Below are 16,992 nucleotides of genomic sequence, written 5' to 3' on the forward strand. Positions count from 1 at the left end.
TAGCGGGGGCAGGAACAGCTGCCCGAGGGCACCGGGGGCGACCGGGCCTCTCACGGGCTGGGCCCCAGCCACCGCAGTGCACGCGCTCAACGCACGAAGCTCAAACACAAGGAGGAGTCATCCTGGGCAGGTCTCAGGCCCAAGGACTTACGAACACTCTCTGGATGGACCACAGGGCACTGGGAGGCCAGGAGGGGCCAGGGGCAGGTGGCCAGAGGCACCCAGGGGAGACAGGTGCTGTTCTGATTCACGATCCTTCTTATTTAGTTAGTTTATTTATTTTGAGAGAGACACAGACAATGCAAGTGGGGAAGGGGCAGAGACAGAGACAGAGACAGAGACAGAGACAGAGAGAATGAATCCCAAGCAGGCTCCGCAGTGTCAGCACAGAGCCCCATGCAGGGTTCAAACTCATCAAGAGCGAGGTCATGACTCACTTACCCCTTGGATAAACACCCAGTAGTGCAATTGCTGGGTCCTAGGGCAGTTCTGTTTTTAATTTTTTGAGGAGCCTCCATACTGTTTTCCAGAGTGGCTGCACCCGTTTGCTTTCCCATCTGCTGCTCTCTCTAGTTTAACTTCTAAACGCTCTTTCTGGCCCTCTGAACGCTCCTTTCGAATAACACCGTGTTCCTAGTTCTTGGAGCCAGTATCTCTGTACCTCAGGTAACACTACTACTTAGTAGATTGTTGTCTTCCTCACAGTGGGGCAGTGCCTGGATGTCCACCCGAGAGACCCTAAGAAGCTGCAGGATGTTCGGCGACTCTACTGACGCGGGGCTCCCGGCAGAGCTGCCTGGAGCCTCGGGGGGCGTGCAGGTCCTTCCTCCTGGACTTGGGGCTGTCCCAGCAGAGAACTGGCTGCCGCCTCGGGGCAGCACGGGAACACCGCCTGAGCACCAGAGGCAGGGCTGGCCGGCCCTCCACCACGCCTGAGCCTCGCCGGGAGCAGACCTGCGGTGCCCCTGCCCAGCCGCCCCCCAGCCCAGCTCAGCCCTGCCTTCCGGCGCTGAGCTCAGAGGGGCCCGGGGGCCCTGCCGGCACCTCGCAGCCTCCTTCGGGCTTCTGCACTTCATCCTGGCAGCGGTACCTGCTTCCCAACCTGTCAGCCTCTCTCACCTGACGGAGTCACGGGTTTTTGAGACTGTCTTTTCTATTGTTTTACTGGGGTCTCTGAGTGGAGTGGCAATTCACCTGACACAAATTACCCTTTACATTCCTACTCTACACCAGGCATCGTTCCGGGAAGTAAAGGGGCTCACATCGCTGCCAGCTGTACCACAGCTGCACCGGGGGCAAGAGCGACCCAGGGTCCCTCCAGGGAGACACTTAGAGACCGTGGGGACATGTCTTGCTGTCACAAGCTCAGGAGGCAGAGGCCAGGGACTCTGGGTGAACTGCCATGCACGTGATCACTGTGCAGCACAGGGAATCATCCTGAGTCCTGAAAACACCTCCAACATCTGGCCAGGTGTTTGCACAGGTGAAGTTCCCGTGGCCCTCACTCTGAGCGGAGATCCTGACCTGTCCTGCGCAGCGTGTGTGTCCCAGGCGCACACCACACTTGGCAGGGACGCCACCACCTTGTGAACCACGGGTGTCTCGTTTGTGCGGAATTTTACCGAAAGTTCTTTACCATTTTGGGGGAAAAAATCACATCACCCGTCGTAACACGGGTGTTACACGCACCAGGTACGTTTCCACCGCCCCCGCCTCGGCATCTAGTACGACGGCGCACGAGCACAGATGGTGTAGGGGGCGAGCACTTCTCCACTTCACCTTGCAGCGCGCCTGCGCGTGCGGGATCTGGCTCTGCGTGCAGGCAGAGCACGTGACCCGGAACCAGCCTCACTCCGCTCCGTTTCGGGGCGGTGGGGGCGTGTGCAAAGCCCTGGTCCAGCGAGGCCTGCCAGGGCCGAGGATGGCGCCGGCCACCGCCCCCCGACACCATGTCCCTGCGTCACTGGCCTCGAGTCCCTGCCCTTGACAACAGCCCGGACAGTGCGAGGTGAGCAGCTCCCGGCCCCAGGAAAACACCAACAGAGGCTGGAGGGGCAGGAACACCATAATCACGGGCTGAGGACTGGGGCGTTCTTCGAAGAGACGGGTCGGAGAGGGGAGGAGGTGGAAGGAGGAAGCAACGGTGCAGAAAAGGTCATGAGGTTTCAACTTTCGGGAACGCCAGGTTTTGACAGTGTCCCCCTCCCGGCTGGTTTGGGGGACTCACCAAAGTATGCCTCTCCCGCCGAGACCACCTCACCAGGGGCTGTGACCAGAGCTGCAGGAGTGCGCAGGACGAAGGCTGGCCACGGGCGGCACCAACCAGCAGGACATGACCCTCTGTCGCCCCTGGCCTCTCACGCTTGGGGGTGGGACGCCTGCCACTGTGGAGAGGGACCAGGGCTGTTCAGATTGGAGACCCTTCACACAGCCTGGCTGACCTCTGGGCGTGGCCCTTTCCCACACGCCTGCCGGACCCGTCTGACGGGAGCGGGCAAGGAAGGGTGTCTCGTCACCTGCCCAGACAGCACGTGTGCGTCGCACCACCTCTCTGAGCTCCCAGACTTTCTTCTTTAATGTTTATGTATCTTGAGAGAGAGAGAGACAGAGCAGGAGCAGGAGCGGTCCAGAGAGGGAGAGGGAGACACAGAACCGGAAGCAGGCTCCAGGCTCCAGGCTCCGAGCTGTCAGCACAGAGACCATGACCTGAGCTGAAGTCGGACGCTCAACCGACTGAGCCACCCAGGCGCCCCCTGAGGGTCCAGTCTTTATGGAAAAAAGGCAACACTAAATGGGTAATTATCCAGCTACTGTACAACATGATTAAAAGCCACAGGAGGACTTTTTTTTTTTTTTTCAAAGTAAGCTTTATGCTCAATGTGGCACTTGACCTCACAACCCTGAGATCAACAGTCACATGCTCTACCAACTGAGCCAGCCAGGCACCCCACAGGAGGACTTTGTAAAAATTCCTCACAGTAAGGGGGGCCTGGCTGGCTCTGTTGGTTAAGCGTCCGACTTTGGCTCAGGTCATGATCTGTGCCGCGTCAAGCTCTGTGCTGACAGCTCAGAGCCTGGAACCTGCTTTGGATTCTCGATCTCTCTCTCTCTCCCTCTCTCTCTGTGCCCCGCCCACCCACTCACACTGTCTCTCTCTCTCTCTCTCTCTCTCTCTCTCTCAAAAATAAATAGGGGCATCTGGGTGGCACAGTTGGTTAAATGTCTGACTTTACCTCAGGTCATGATCTCATGGTTCATGGGTTCAAGCCCCACGTTCGACTCTTGTGCTGACAGCGCAGAGCCTGCTTGGGATTCTCTGTCTCCTTCTCTCCGCCTCTCCTGCCCCCACCTCTTCAAAATAAATAAAAAAACTTAAAAAATAATAATAAATAAAACATAAATTTTTTTAAATGCTTCACAGTGAGAGGAAGTTTATAAAAAGGAATTTAAAAAGGAACGAAACAGAACGAAACAAAATTCTAATTGGTGTCTTCCTTTGAAACTCACGTGCCAGCCAGCGGTGTCCCGAGGCAGAGGAGGCCAACCCCGCAGGCTGTCCCCACCGCAGCGGCCCACTGACGGGAGTGGGTCCCCGGCGCTCGGGGCGAGCACGCTCCCACAGCGACACCACCCACGGAGCTCCCGGACCCCACCTCCCAGCGTGTGCTTCCAAGAGGACCAGGCGTCTAAACCCAGCACAGGCAGCTCTTGTTTCCTAAATGTTACTCCCCAGGGAAGGCAGGTGAGCTGTCCTCAAGTCCCCAAAGATAGCCGGGAAGCAGAAGAGGAATGCTGGTCTTCCAAGAACCGGAAAAAGCTTCCCGCGGCGCAGGTGGACACACAGAACGCCCTGGGACCCACACTCCGGCCTCAGGCCCAGGCGGCCCTCGGCACGTACGTGTGCAGCCTTCACGCCGCCCCCCCGCCCCCCCCCCCCCGGGGAAGGCCACGGCACATGCCTGTGCTGAGGAGATGTGCCTCGCAGCACAGGGCACGCTTGGGGACCCACAAGGGAACTGCACACGCCCCCAGCGGACAGGAAGCAATGGTGGGCAGCGTGGCAGGCACTCTCACATGGGCCCGGGGTCCCGCCCCTCGCCTCGAGGGTGGTGGGAACCAAGACTTGCTACTGACCTGTGGAGGGGGGCCAAGGTGATGGACGTCCCTCCACGATCATGTTGCATGGGACCATGCCGCTGGCAGCGTCTACCTTGCTGGCTCGATGGGGCAGGCCGCCCACGCCCAGCCCCACGCAGCTGGGAAGCGAGGCGGTGAGCACTGCCGACCCGAGCCTCATGCCAACACGAACTTGAAAAGGATTCTTCCTGTCCCGGCCCACACCTGACTGCAGCCCGAGAAAGACCCTGAGACCCAGTGAGCATCCAGCTACACTGTGACCAGACTTCTGACTCACAGAAACTATTTGCTGATAAAGTGGGTGATGTTTGTAGTAATTTCTTAGTCGGCTCGGGCTGCTGTGACAAAATACAGAAACTGGGTGGTTTATAAACAACAGAGATTTACTTCTCGCGGCTCTGGAGGCTGGAAGTTGGAGACAAGGCCCCAGCAGAGCCTGTATGTGGTGAGGGCCAGCTTCCTGGTTCATGGACAGCGGGAGGGGCCAGGCAGCCCTGGGGGGGGGGGGGTGTCTCTTCTACAAGGGCACTGATCCCACTCCTGAGGCTCTACCCCCATGACTGAGTCACTTCCCAAAGGCACCGCCCCTGACCATTCCCTGGGGGGTCAGGAGACACAAACATCAGTCCACAGCAATAACTAAGACCACCAGTACCTACCAGAAATGCAGACCTGCATCCCTCTCACCAGCCTATAAAAATCTAACCAAACCAACAAGATACAGAGAACTTTTCATGACGGTGTGGTGGGCAGAATAATGCCCTCGCCCTGTCCCTGGGGATGCCCTCCTCCTAATCCCTGGAGCCTGTGAACATGCATCCCACAAGGCGAGGGGACCCTGCAGGTGCACCTGGGTAGTTGTGCGCTTTGAGAGGGAGAGCGCCCTGGGTCATCCGGGTAGGCCTGAGGTCTGATGTGTCAGGAGCCCTAAAAGATGTGGACTCTTTCCTGGCGGAGTCAGAGATGAAACTGAAGGAGGAGAGACTCCGAGTCTGAAAGGGACTTGACCCCGCTTTGAAGGCGGAGAAAAAGGAAGGTGGGCGAGGCATGTGGATGGTCTCCAGAAGCTGGGGCAGCTACTGGTTCACGGTCAGCAAAGACAAGGGCGGGACGGGCCCATGAGCAAGGAAACAGACCTCCCCTAAAGCCCACAGAAAGGAGAGCCCAACCCCCAGCGTCCTGCCTGCTGACTTGTGACCACATAACTAACTGTAAGATAATGTGTTACAGCACTAACAGGGCTCGAGTACCTTGTGTAAAAGTAACTAAAGGTTAATTACTGCATTATTAACAAACTAAAGCCCACCCACTGGGGGGTGGTGAAGTAACAGAAGGTGATCCTAAGGACCCAGTGCTGCAAGGCTGTTACAAAGTAACAGGATAAAAGGAAGGCAGATGAACTGTCACCACGCCACCACGGGACCGCATGGAAAACAGTTTGGTGTCTTTTAAGGCTGGAGTAAACCCACTCACCAGTGTATCCCCGACAGAAACGTATACATACAGTCACCAGAAACAGGTATGAGAATGTTCCTAGGAACACCGTTCAGAAAAACCCAAACACGGAAGCCATGCAAAAGTCCACTGCAGAAGAAGAGATAAACGCACTGCAGTCCTCACAAGTGGAATGCTACATAACACAAAGGTGTGAGATGTGCGTCTACATCTCAAAGAAAATGGAGAAAGAGAGGGCGCGGGGGGGGGGGTGGGGGGGTGGGGGGGGGGGGCTCAGTCAGTTGAGCTTCAGCTCAGGTCATGATCTCACAATTCGTGAGTTCGAGCCCCGTGTCTGGCTCTGTGCTGACAGCTCAGAGCCTGGAGCTGCTTCAGATTCTGTGTCTCCCTCGCTCTCTGCCCCTCCCCTGATCATGCTGTGTCTGCCTCTCTCAAAAATTAATAATTAACATTAAAAAAAAATTTTTTTAAAGAAATGAAAACGGAGAAAGAGAATCCAGACACACAAGAGTGCTGTGTGATTCCACTTCTAGAAAAACCCCAGAAATACAAATGAGTCTGTAACATGAAAACCAGAGTTTGCCAGATCTGGCAGCAGACAGGCCGATGCAGAGACCACGGGTGTCCGATGGCTTCTCTGGTGTGCACACCTGTCAACACTCCCTGAACTGCAAATTTTAAATGGATCCAGGCTTTTGGTACACAGGTTATACCTCGTAGTTTGATTAATAAGAAAAAAAAATGCTGACAACAGCAAGCATTTGCCAAGATGTAACGCAGTATTGGTGGTGGGAATTCAGAATGACAGAGGGCTTTGGACACAGTGTGGCAATTTCTTATGAATTAGGCAGACACGCACACATGTGACCTAGCAACCCCACTCGCAGAGGCACATTCACACAAGGACGTGTGAGCTGGGAATGTGTTTCATGCCACTAAATCACACACGTAACAAACGGCCAACATAATATGCACATGTACCACAAAAACAAATGTTTAAAAAAACTTTAAGGATTTGTTCAAGAACGTTCGCTCATACTGGCATTGTTCACAACAGCCCAAATCAGGAGATACTCTGAAGTGTATTGACAGGTAAAAGGATAAACGAATTGGGGTCTATGTGTGCAAAGGAACGGGGCTCGGGAACAGGAGAGACGGTTATGGTGTGCGCCCCGGCCAGTCTCATGTACGTCCTGCCAGGTGAAAAAACCAACAACACAAAGGACCATCTTGCGTGACTCAATTTACAGGAAGTCCTGGAGAGGCAAAAGTAACCTTATAGTGACAGGAAGCAGACCCTCGGGGGCCGGGGGCTGGAGGCTGGACTCCCAAGGGCCATGGCAGAATGTGTAGGCAAAGTGGAAACGTTCCCTACGCCAAATAAGGCGGTGGTTATGTAGGTATGCGCGCTGGTCAACTCCTTGAACTATACACTTGAAATGGGTACATCTCATCACACGTACATTAGATCTCAATAAACTTTATTTAAAAAAATGATAAACCCACAGGATAGGACCTGTATGGAGTTTAGGTTAACAGGCCCTTTGACCGCCAGGGGCTGAACTACCCTACGAGATGGGTCTGAACACTGACCAGAGCTGGATGCCGAGGGCACAGATGTTCTGGAACAGGGACAGCCCGCTAGCTCCTAGTGCCTGCCCTTCTACAGGCCAGGGTCTGCCACTATGGGCCCAAGTAAGTCTGTCGCTGGGGAAAGAAGGCAGGGGCTGCCTGGGGAAGGACAGAAAAGGAAGCAGAAGTTACCTAATCAATTTCAAAATGCCTTTCTAGGCTACATGCTGGCTTTCAGGAGGGCTCTGGGCCACTTTGTGGACCGGTTTCCGTGAAAGAGCTTTTCCTTAATGCCTTAAAACCCACAGCAGAGCAAACCAAAGCAAAAGCTTTCATAAACAGCAAGCACCCCTTGTGTACAAAACTTGGCAAAATAAAGAACGCTTACAAAAAATACAAAAATTACTCATAAGCCCAAAATTCAGAGATAACACACCATAATTTTTTTTCCTATTTCATTGCCCAATTCTTTCATTTGACACACATTTATACACTATGTAATTAGACATACTTTGCCCACTTAACAAGATATCAAAGATTTCCTCATTTCATTGAATATTCACTGGTCATTCCTCCAAACAAACATTGTTTGTTTTGTTTATGTGTGAGAGAGAGAGAGAGAGAGAGAGAAGGGAGGCAGGCAAAGGGAGACACAGAATCCCAAACAGGCTCCACGCTCAGTGCAGAGCTCGACACGGGGCTGGATCTCACAACCCTGGGATCAAGACCTGAGCCAAAATCAGGAGTCAGACACTCAACTGACTGAGCCACCCAGGCACCCCAAACCAGCATTTTTCTTTCTTTCTTTCTTTTTTTAAAAATAAACAAATATATATATATATATATTTTTTTTTTTCTTGTTTATTTATTTGGGGAGGGGGGCAAGAGAGAAAGAGAGAAGATCCAAAGTGGGCTCTGTGCTGACCTGAGAAAGCCTGATGCAGGGCTTGAACTCACAAACCATGAAATCATGACCTGAGCCAAAGTCAGACACTTAACCAAGTGAGCCACCCAGGCACCCCCAAACCAGCGTGTTTTTTTGTTTTGTTTTTTTTAAATTTTTTTTCAATGTTTATTTATTTTTGAGACAGAGAGAGACAGAGCATGAATGGGGGAGGGCCAGAGAGAGAGGGAGACACAGAATCGGAAGCAGGCTCCAGGCTCTGAGCCATCAGCCCAGAGCCTGATGCAGGGCTCGAACTCACAAACCGCGAGATCGTGACCTGAGCTGAAGTCGGATGCTCAACCGACTGAGCCACCCAGGTGCCCCCCAAACCAGCGTTTTTAAAGGCTATGTAATATCTCACTCTATGAATATACCATATATCTACTGCTGGACCGTTAGAAAAAAAAAAAGAAAAAAAAAAAGCCTTGACTTTCTTCAGTTGTGTCCCCTATTATCCCTCAGGAAAGATTCCTAATTACTTAGGTCAAAAGGGAAGGCTCTTTAAGGCTCTGGATAACACATGTTGCTGACTCCCTTACAGCACAAAATACATACCCCGGCACATTTTTAACGTTGAGTGTCACCAGATTTTCTCTGTAATATACTTACACAATTACTTTGCAATATACTTACTTAATTTTAAAGTTAAACATCTCAGGGCGCCTGGGTGGCTCCGTCGGTTAAGCGTCTGACTTCGGCTCAAGTCATGATCTCACAGTTCGTGAGTTCAAGCCCCACAATGGGCTCTGTGCTGACAGCTCAGAGCCTGGAGCCTGCTTCTGATTCTGTGTCTCCCTCTCCCTCTGCTCCTAACCCACTCGGGCTTTGTCTCGCTGTCTCTCTCTCTCTCTCTCAAATATAAAATAAAGAAACAATTTTAAAAAAATAAAGTTCAACTTCTTTCCATGCATTGTTTTTCGTTAGAATCCCACCTCTGACAACTCTGTGTGGCCCTGGCCAAGCGACTTAAAATGAGGGAGATCCTCTTACTGATGATACTGCCACCAAGTTGTTCTCACTTATCCAGGAAGCTGCTCCCTGCCAGCCCCAGTGGCCACGAGAGCTGTAAGTGTGCACACGCACCCAGGACCTCTGGCTCCCGCGGGAGAGCCACGTCACACACGAGCGCGGCAGCCTCCGCACGGTGATGCGAAGCCACGTGCCATCCCTCGGCTGAAATCTGTGCTCAGGGACAGAGCTGGTCCCTGTCCAAACAGCATCTATAAGGAAATCAGACTCCGCTCCCGACGTCTTCCGGCACTCTGAAGACTGCCGACATCAGACCCAGGAAGGACGAAACCACCCTGTTCCTTCCGTTGCTCAAGGCCGTACACAGTGTTTGCAAGTCCGGATACTGTCACCGAACCCACTAGCCGTCCCCCGAGCGAGGTGTTGCACAGACCTGATGACCAGGGGCTCACCCGAGCTCGGCCTGGGTGATGGGCACCGCTGCCCAGGAAGACCCAGGTCGGCGATGACCCAGCTCCTGACTGTCCGTACTCTGACGCTTTCCAAGATCCGCAAAGTGTCTGCCTGTGGCCAGCACTCGGGCCTTCTTCCGTTCTCTGTTCTTGCTGAGAGATGCCGGCACGTTCTCTTCCAGGAGGCTGGCCTCCTGACACCAGGCCCTCTGCATTCCTTCCTGGTTAGACCACTCCTGACCTTCCCTCCCTCCTCGCGATCCCGAAGCCCTGTCTTTCTGAGCACCGGCCGCTCACCCTGCACAAATCACTTCCCAAATCGCCTCCCCCTCACGCATTCCAGCCAAAGGGCCGTACCCCTCTGGACATAAACGCCTAGCACCACGAAGGGCCAAAGCTTGTCTGGTGGTACCCCACCGTCCCGCTCGTGTCCTGGGGTCCCCACCACATCCGTCAGTGCCAGGCTTACCCGGTCACCTCTGTTCCCCTGGCCCCCCTCTACCCTCCGAAGGACACACATCCACAGTCGATGAGGTACCCAGCGCTCCAGTCTTGGCAGGAGACAACTGCACGCTGTGGACACTTCACTACTTCTCCTTCACTACCAGGACCACGTGAGCACAGTCACAACAAGCAAGCCTCGGGTGTCCCCTGGCTCAAAGTGCAAGTTCATTTTGTTCACTTGTATTTACTCTCACTCCCAAAAGACTTAAGGGGCCCACTTTCCCACCCTAAGGGCGACCCAATACACCCAGCCTTGGCGCAGTCGGCCCCCTTCCGGGTCTCTGACACCTGCACTCACAGTCCCAGCCTCCTTCCCCTGAATGCCCAGGGCAGTAAACCCAGCCTCACGGGCCACCTTGTTCCAAGCCAGGGTGCTGGACACTGAGACCTTACTCCATTTTCTCCAAATGCCTGATGGCGACGCCCTGACCCGTGTGGCCCCGGGACCCACCAACACCCACACTAGGTGCTGCCCACTGCCGGGGGCCTGGCTGAAACTCCACCCTCTCCCTTCTCCTCCTCACTGGCCACGGGCCCCAGACTAGGTATGTGGTCAACTTTTCAGGGACCGGCAAATTTGCACCTTACCAGTTACGAAAGGAAGTGACGTGGCTGAAAGACCCTTCCTGCCTGCGTCCTTTGCTCCCTGTTGCGGTCTCCTCCCTGAAACACACTTCGGTTTAGTTCATCATCCAAGCCACACGCTTGTTGGCGGGGACAATGACATTACGTGTACCCAACACGACAGGGCAATGTCACTGAGACACCTGTTCTGTTATCCGCTCGAGCTTATGGAAACTGCTGCAGGTTGGAGGGAAAAAAAAAACTGAAAATTTAAAATATTCTATGGGGTGCCTGGGTGGCTCAGTCGGTTGAGTGTCCAACTTTGGCTCAGGTCATGATCTCACAGTTCGTGGGTCCAAGCCCCACAACAGGCTCTGTGCTGACAGCTCAGAGCCTGGAGCCTGCTTCTGACTCTGTGTCTCCCTCTCTCTCTCTGCCCCTCCCCTGCTCACTCTCTGTCTCTGTCTCTCTCTCTCAAAAAATAAACAATTTTAAAGGAAGTAAAATATTCTACCTACCCACTTTAAGAAAATTTAGGCAAGGCCATGCCAGTTCAAATTACAAATCAGCCTAGTCAGCTTGTCCGGAAGCAGAAACAGAACGTTGCCCCTCTCAGCCTGCCACCCTGTCCGGCTGGGGTAGGCCGATCTCTACATCACACACAGCGTAGGTGAGCGCCTCTGGCAAAGGGACAGGTAAGAAACCCAGCCCCGCACAGATGAGTCGCATACACTGGAAACTGGTGGTTTGCTGCCCTGGTTAGCCACTGACCCTGGGAGCTGCTGGGGCTCTGCTCCGCTGGTCACAGCTAGGAGAGAGGCAGGCAGGGCAGGAGCAATGCAGTGAAGGCAGAACAAATAGGCCTCAATGACTGGGCCCACGTCCCAGAGCAGCGGGGGACGCAGCTCCAGGACCAGGGAGGGCACGTGGTGAGAAGAGGGCACCCACACCCATCAGCACCAGGTGCCCAGCAGCCACACTCCGGCCGACAAAGCCTGGAGAGAAGTGTCACCCAGGAACTCGGCAACCAGCTGCTCAGGGCCCAGGAGAAGGGGGTCGGGCAGCCAGCGCCTAGGGAGACAATGGGTGCCAGGCCCCGTGCTGCCTGTGACAGCTGCAGAGTCTCGGCTTGTCTGAGTTTTAGCTCCTCATCTGCAAAATGGGACGATGGTGGTGCTTCCGTCACAGGGTGGTGGATAGGACGAGATGACAGAGAGCCAAGGGGGAGCCCAGCACTGTGACCGTGCTGGGCACACCTCACACTCAGGGCCGACGCCCCTCTTGGAACCTGGCATCTGACAGAAGAAAGGTAAAGCCTAGTAAATCGCCCGGAAAACGGACAGAACCCAGACACAAGCACCAACCACACACAGAGAAAGAAAAGAGACTACGAGGGGTTGTGCGGTGGCCCAGAGACAACAGCAAGTTTCTGTCAACACAGACACGCTGCACACGGGCCGCTTGTCCATTCAGGACACGCAGCAGTTGATGCCTCCCGGGTACACATCTCACTCCAACGCTGGGGACAAAGCAGCGGATGACGCGCCACAGGCATACCGTCCGGGACCCGTCCCGGCTCAGGAAAACAGCACGGCCGTTCCCCTGGGTTGGCGCTGAGGACACACACCAACTTCCAGCCAGGCGGGAAGAGATGTTCAGAACCGTCCGAGGAAGCACCGTGGAGCTGGGGGAACGGTGAGTTCCAGCCTAGCCAGCGGGTGGCTGGCAGGGGCTGTGGCCGACGCTCGGGACCGCCCCCCCCACGGGCACGGCAAGCACTGTTCGCTCCCACAGACATCAGCAACCAGCAGGCCCCAGAAGCTCACGCAGACGTCACGCTTGCCTGGCTCCGTCCACACCCGTCACAAACGCCCCGCTCCTCCTGCTGACCCGCCAGCCACGCCCGAGGCGCAAAGCGCACCCAGCAGCTCCCAGCCACACCGACCGCGGGAGAAGCAGACAGGCCGGGATGGATTCGTGTCCGCTAGGGAGGCTTTCAGAACGTGGGCCTATCGACCACAGGGCACTTGCTCGTCAGCCCTCGAGCCTCACGGTGAAGACCTGTGGGCGCCAAGACGTTCGCTGCCCTCAGAAAGGTGGCAGCGGGCCCGTGCACCCACAGCAAGGGCGTCCCTGGGCTCCGGGGGCGGCCAGCCCACACCCCCAGGGCAGACGCAGAGCCGGGGTGCACTCGGGAGTAGAAGTTGCTCATGAAACACCCGCACCTCCTTCCAGCCAGCTCTCACAACCAAGACCCCTTGACACGTTGGTTCCGGAGCGTAACGTCCCGGCAGGTAGCCCGGCTGGACCTCTGGGCAGAGCACGCCTCTCCCCCAAAGACGGCGCCTGCCTCCTCTACAACCACTGCTGCGTATTTAGGGGAGACAGAGACCTCCTGCAGGGAACGGTTCCAGACCACGGAGACCTGCACGCACAGAGCACAGCGGCCCGGCCAGAGAGCAAGAGCCTGCTGCGGGCTCCCTGGGGCACAGGCACAGTGTCGCACACGGCTGTCCCCGCTTTGGGTGCCAGCACGAGGAAGGCCACCTGGATGACTCCCGTGTCTGCAAAGCCGAGAAGAACGACGCGCACTCACATACCTGCCTCAAGAACAAGCTAGGCGAGACATGGATGCAGGTGAGGAATCAGGTCGGCCCAAGGAAGGGACTTTGATCACCCGTCCTCCACGAAGTGGGGATTTCCCTGCCATGGGGTATCCGCTCCTGGTCACAGGAACCATGCACGTTCAGGCAGAACACAAAGAAACCGGGAGAGACGCTGAAGGCTTTCAACAGTGAATGGGAAAAAGAAATGCACGTATATCCCTTGCAAGAGAATCAAAAATACAACAATTCCCGGGGAGCCTGGGTGGCTCAGTTGGTCAAGCTTCGTCCAGCTTCGGCTCAGGTCAGGATCTCGAAGTTCGTGAATTCAAGCCCCACATCAGGCTCTCTGTTGTCAGCACCGAGCCCGCTTCGGATCCTGTCCGTTCCGCCCCCCCCACCCCGCTCATTCTCTCCCTCAAAAATAAACACTAAAAAAAAATCCCTGAACGTTATTAACTCTTCCAAAAAGCGAATTTAGGTTCTCACGGAAACCCGAGAACCAGCTGCTCCAGAGCTCCCCAAACCCTCAAGAGTCTCCCTTAAGAAGCCTTCAGAGAACAAAGAGGCGCTCTCGGAACCACCAACTTCACTCTGCGAAAGAGCACTGGCCCCCGGGGTCCGTGAGCTGATGCCCTGACCACAAACACCCGCTCCCCTGCTGCACACGTTTTAACCCTGAGGACGCTACGCCGAGGCTGGCGCTTCGTATTTTCTACTCGATGGGAATTGTGAGCGTGCCCTGGCCCTAACTGCACATGCGGCCTTTCCAAGGGTGGGCTTTCCTCACCACTTCTGGAAGACGGCCCTCCCCCTGGCCCAGCTCCCTGGCCTCAGGCAGGTCGCCATGCTCTCCTCAATACTGGCCCTACTTCAGTCAACGTGCCACAGGAACTAGGGCAGCCACCGCCACCACCCGACAGAGGGGACAGGAGGCGGGACCCCTCTCTCCGACTCGTGGCTCTGTGTGCCCTGAGTGCTCACTGCACCCGACTGGAGTAGCTGCCGGCAGGCTGAGCCAGGCCTCAAAAGCACAGACCCAGGTTCCAGAAAAACGCTGCTGCCCCTGATGAAGCCAGGGCCCCTCGCGCTCTTGTAAACGCGCACCACCGGCCTCCGGGGAGCGCGGCTCCCCCTGGAAAGGCAGCCAACCGCTCACTGTCAGGAAAGACAGCTCTGACCGTCACTGCGAAGCGACCGTCGAGGTGGCAGGAGCCCATGACGGGGCACGCTAAGGCCCCAGTAGGGCCCCTCCCTCACCCACAACACACCCAGGGCTGCTCCCTTCTTCCCCTTCGAGGGACCTCCTCTGAGAAGGGCTGAGAACACATGCTCTGGGAGGCGAGGCGGCGGCTGCCTACCACCGAGGCCGTCCCAGCAGGAAGGGCGTGCAGCCGGTCCAGGTGATCCAACAACCTTGACAAGTCCTAAAACGAAAGGTTGGGAAAAACAGCGTCCACGCCGCCAGCCGCCTGTAGGCGAGCAATTTAGCAAACAGCAAACGCTCAGAGCAGTCTGACAGGACCGACCAGAGTCCAAGAAACAAAGCAACAAAGGGCGTGGAGAACAAAGATCTGAAGAGGTAAAATTAGATAAAACTACTTGCGGGAGCACAGAGGTCCTTGCAAAACCTGGGTGCTGACGTTCCGAAGCGGCTCTCCTGGTTCCTCTAAAGGGACCCCAAGTCCACGTGGCTTGGGACGGGCCCCAGCACAGAGGGGACACCGGCCCCACCGCTGCACTTGGCCGTCTTAACTGCCTTCGCAGCGGACGCGTATGTGCTGCGTATTTCAGCCGCGCAGCCACTAGCGTTGAGAGCGGGGCATGTCCTTCCAGCACCGGCGCCGGTTCCCCGGGCGCAGCCGCGGGGTCACGGGAGCGGCCCGGCCACCCCTGGCACACCTGCTCACGGGCTGTGCGCCGCACAGAAGCCCCCGCACCTACATCCTGGCCCCCACTTTCACAGCCCCTCTCAGGGCACTGCCGGCCCCGCGGGGGGCCGCAGCCACCAGGCCGCTCGCCGCCAAGTCGCGGCCGCCCGTCTAGCGCGCAGCCCCCACGAAGGCCTCAGGCGGATGAGCAAAGTGCCAAGCCGCCGAGAGCTCCGGCTCCGGCTGCCGCGGCGCCGCCGGGGGCCTCCTCCGGGGAAGAAAGAGGAGACGGGGACGCAGGCCCGCTCCCCGCCGGCGCGGGGTCGGTCCGGGCGCCGTGGACGCGAGAAGGCAGGCCCCCGCGACTGCCGGCCGGGCTGGCCGGGCGGGCCCGGAGCGCGGCCTTACCGTTGCTATAGGCGTACGGAGACTCGGCCGCGCCGTCCTGCAGGCTCTCCAGGATCTCGCCCTTGCCCACGTCGCTGTCGCCCACCAGCAGGAACTTGAGCAGGTAGTCGTAGCTCTTGACCGGGCTGCCCTGCGTCCCCATCCTCTCACGCGCGCGCGGGCCGCGCCCGCATGCCCACGGCGCCGGCCGCGGGAGCACGGCGGGGAGGAGGCCTCGGAACGACCTGCGGGCCGGAGCGCGGGTGAGTGGGGCCGGCCGGCGAGGCCCGGGCCGCGCCCGCTCCTCCGCCCCCGCCGCTTGCACCTGCACCACCACCGCCGCCGCCGCCGCCGCCACCACCCGCCCGCCTCACCTCAACGCTGCCGCCGCCCCGCCGCTTCCCGCACGGAGACTAGCTGCCTCGCCGCCCCGCCCCCGGACCGAGCGCTACCATTGGCTGTCGCCCCGCCCGCCCGCCCAGGCCCATTGGCCCCTGCGCAAGTCCGTCACGGTCGCCGGCCCCCACCCCCTCCACCGTTTCCCACACAGCACCAAGAAGCCTCCTGTCGCCCCACCTCCACGCCATCCTCATTGGTCGCCCGCCGGCATTTTCTCATCGCCATTGGCCCATGCGCACGTCCGTCACGACTGTCCTCCCCCACCGTTCCCCACGCAGCGTTGCGAAGATGCTGACCGTCTTGCCTGGTCGCCGTCGCCGTTGGCTACTCACCTCCGTATTTCCCGGAACCTCTGGTTTGCCGGCACGTCCGTCAGCACCTCTACCGCCCCCGTCGCTTCCCGCAGAGCACCTCCGAGTCAACAGCAATCCCGTTCTCTGCCCTCGCAACACCTCGGCCCTCGCCCGCCCCCTCCCCGTCGCCATTGGCCACCGCTGCCTATCCTCCCAGAGCCACTGGTCCGCCCACACGTCGATCACGGCCCCTCTAAGCCCGCCCCGCTCACCCCGTGCTTTCCTCCCTTCCCTACATGCTCACCAATCAGGAGCTTGGGACTCCAGATTGTTTGCATACGCCCCCTTCCCACAAGCGGGAGCAGGATGGTGGCCGTCCCCGGGAGTCAGGTGACGCGGCTGGGTCCCGGAGGACTTAAGCCTCTAACAAGTTGCGGTCGCTACTCCCGCAGAGACCTCAGCGAGGGCAGACAGCCCCCCTGGAACTGTGCTCTCGGGAGCCGCCCTCCCCGCGTTGGGGCGGGGCCCGGGCGTGGCGGGACGAGTCCGGCCAATCAGCGCTCAGGGGAGGCCTGGGAGGCGGGACTTCCTCTCCGGTGGGGGTGGGGTCGCCAGAGGCGCTCAGAGCCCTCCCGCGAACTGGGGAAGGTAAGGGGCGCCGCGGCCTGGCCCGGTGGTCCTTAGGTCGCGGTGCACGACTGCGAAGGCCCAAAGTTCTCGAACCTCGGCGCCTGGGAGGACGGCAGCACGGGGCCTGCCCCCAGGGTCTCGAGGCAGGAGCCGCGCCGCCCACCAGGTCGTAGCGAGTCAGGCAGGGTGGGGGTCCCAGGAGGAGAGGGG

General features: G+C 57.6%; 1 protein-coding gene across 4 annotated transcripts in view; it reads right to left on the reverse strand.

Annotated features, from left to right (window-relative positions):
* Positions 1-16,648, reverse strand: part of RAB40C (RAB40C, member RAS oncogene family) — a 28,972-nt gene extending 12,324 nt beyond the window's left edge. Inside the window, exons 1-2 of one of the 4 annotated variants that reach the window (XM_078440374.1) lie at positions 16,457-16,648; positions 15,482-15,705 (exon numbers count right to left, since the gene is read on the reverse strand). In XM_078440374.1, coding sequence (XP_078296500.1) covers positions 15,482-15,623 — 142 coding nt within the window. In that variant the 5' untranslated portion in view covers positions 15,624-15,705; positions 16,457-16,648. The other 3 variants (XM_078440371.1, XM_078440372.1, XM_078440373.2) reach the window with 3 other exon arrangements.
* Positions 16,649-16,992: the final 344 nt, after the last annotated feature.

Source organism: Panthera onca, chromosome E3 (assembly GCF_046562875.1).
Source record: "Panthera onca isolate mPanOnc1 chromosome E3, mPanOnc1 haplotype 2, whole genome shotgun sequence".
In the NCBI taxonomy this organism is placed as follows: Eukaryota; Metazoa; Chordata; class Mammalia; order Carnivora; family Felidae; genus Panthera; species Panthera onca.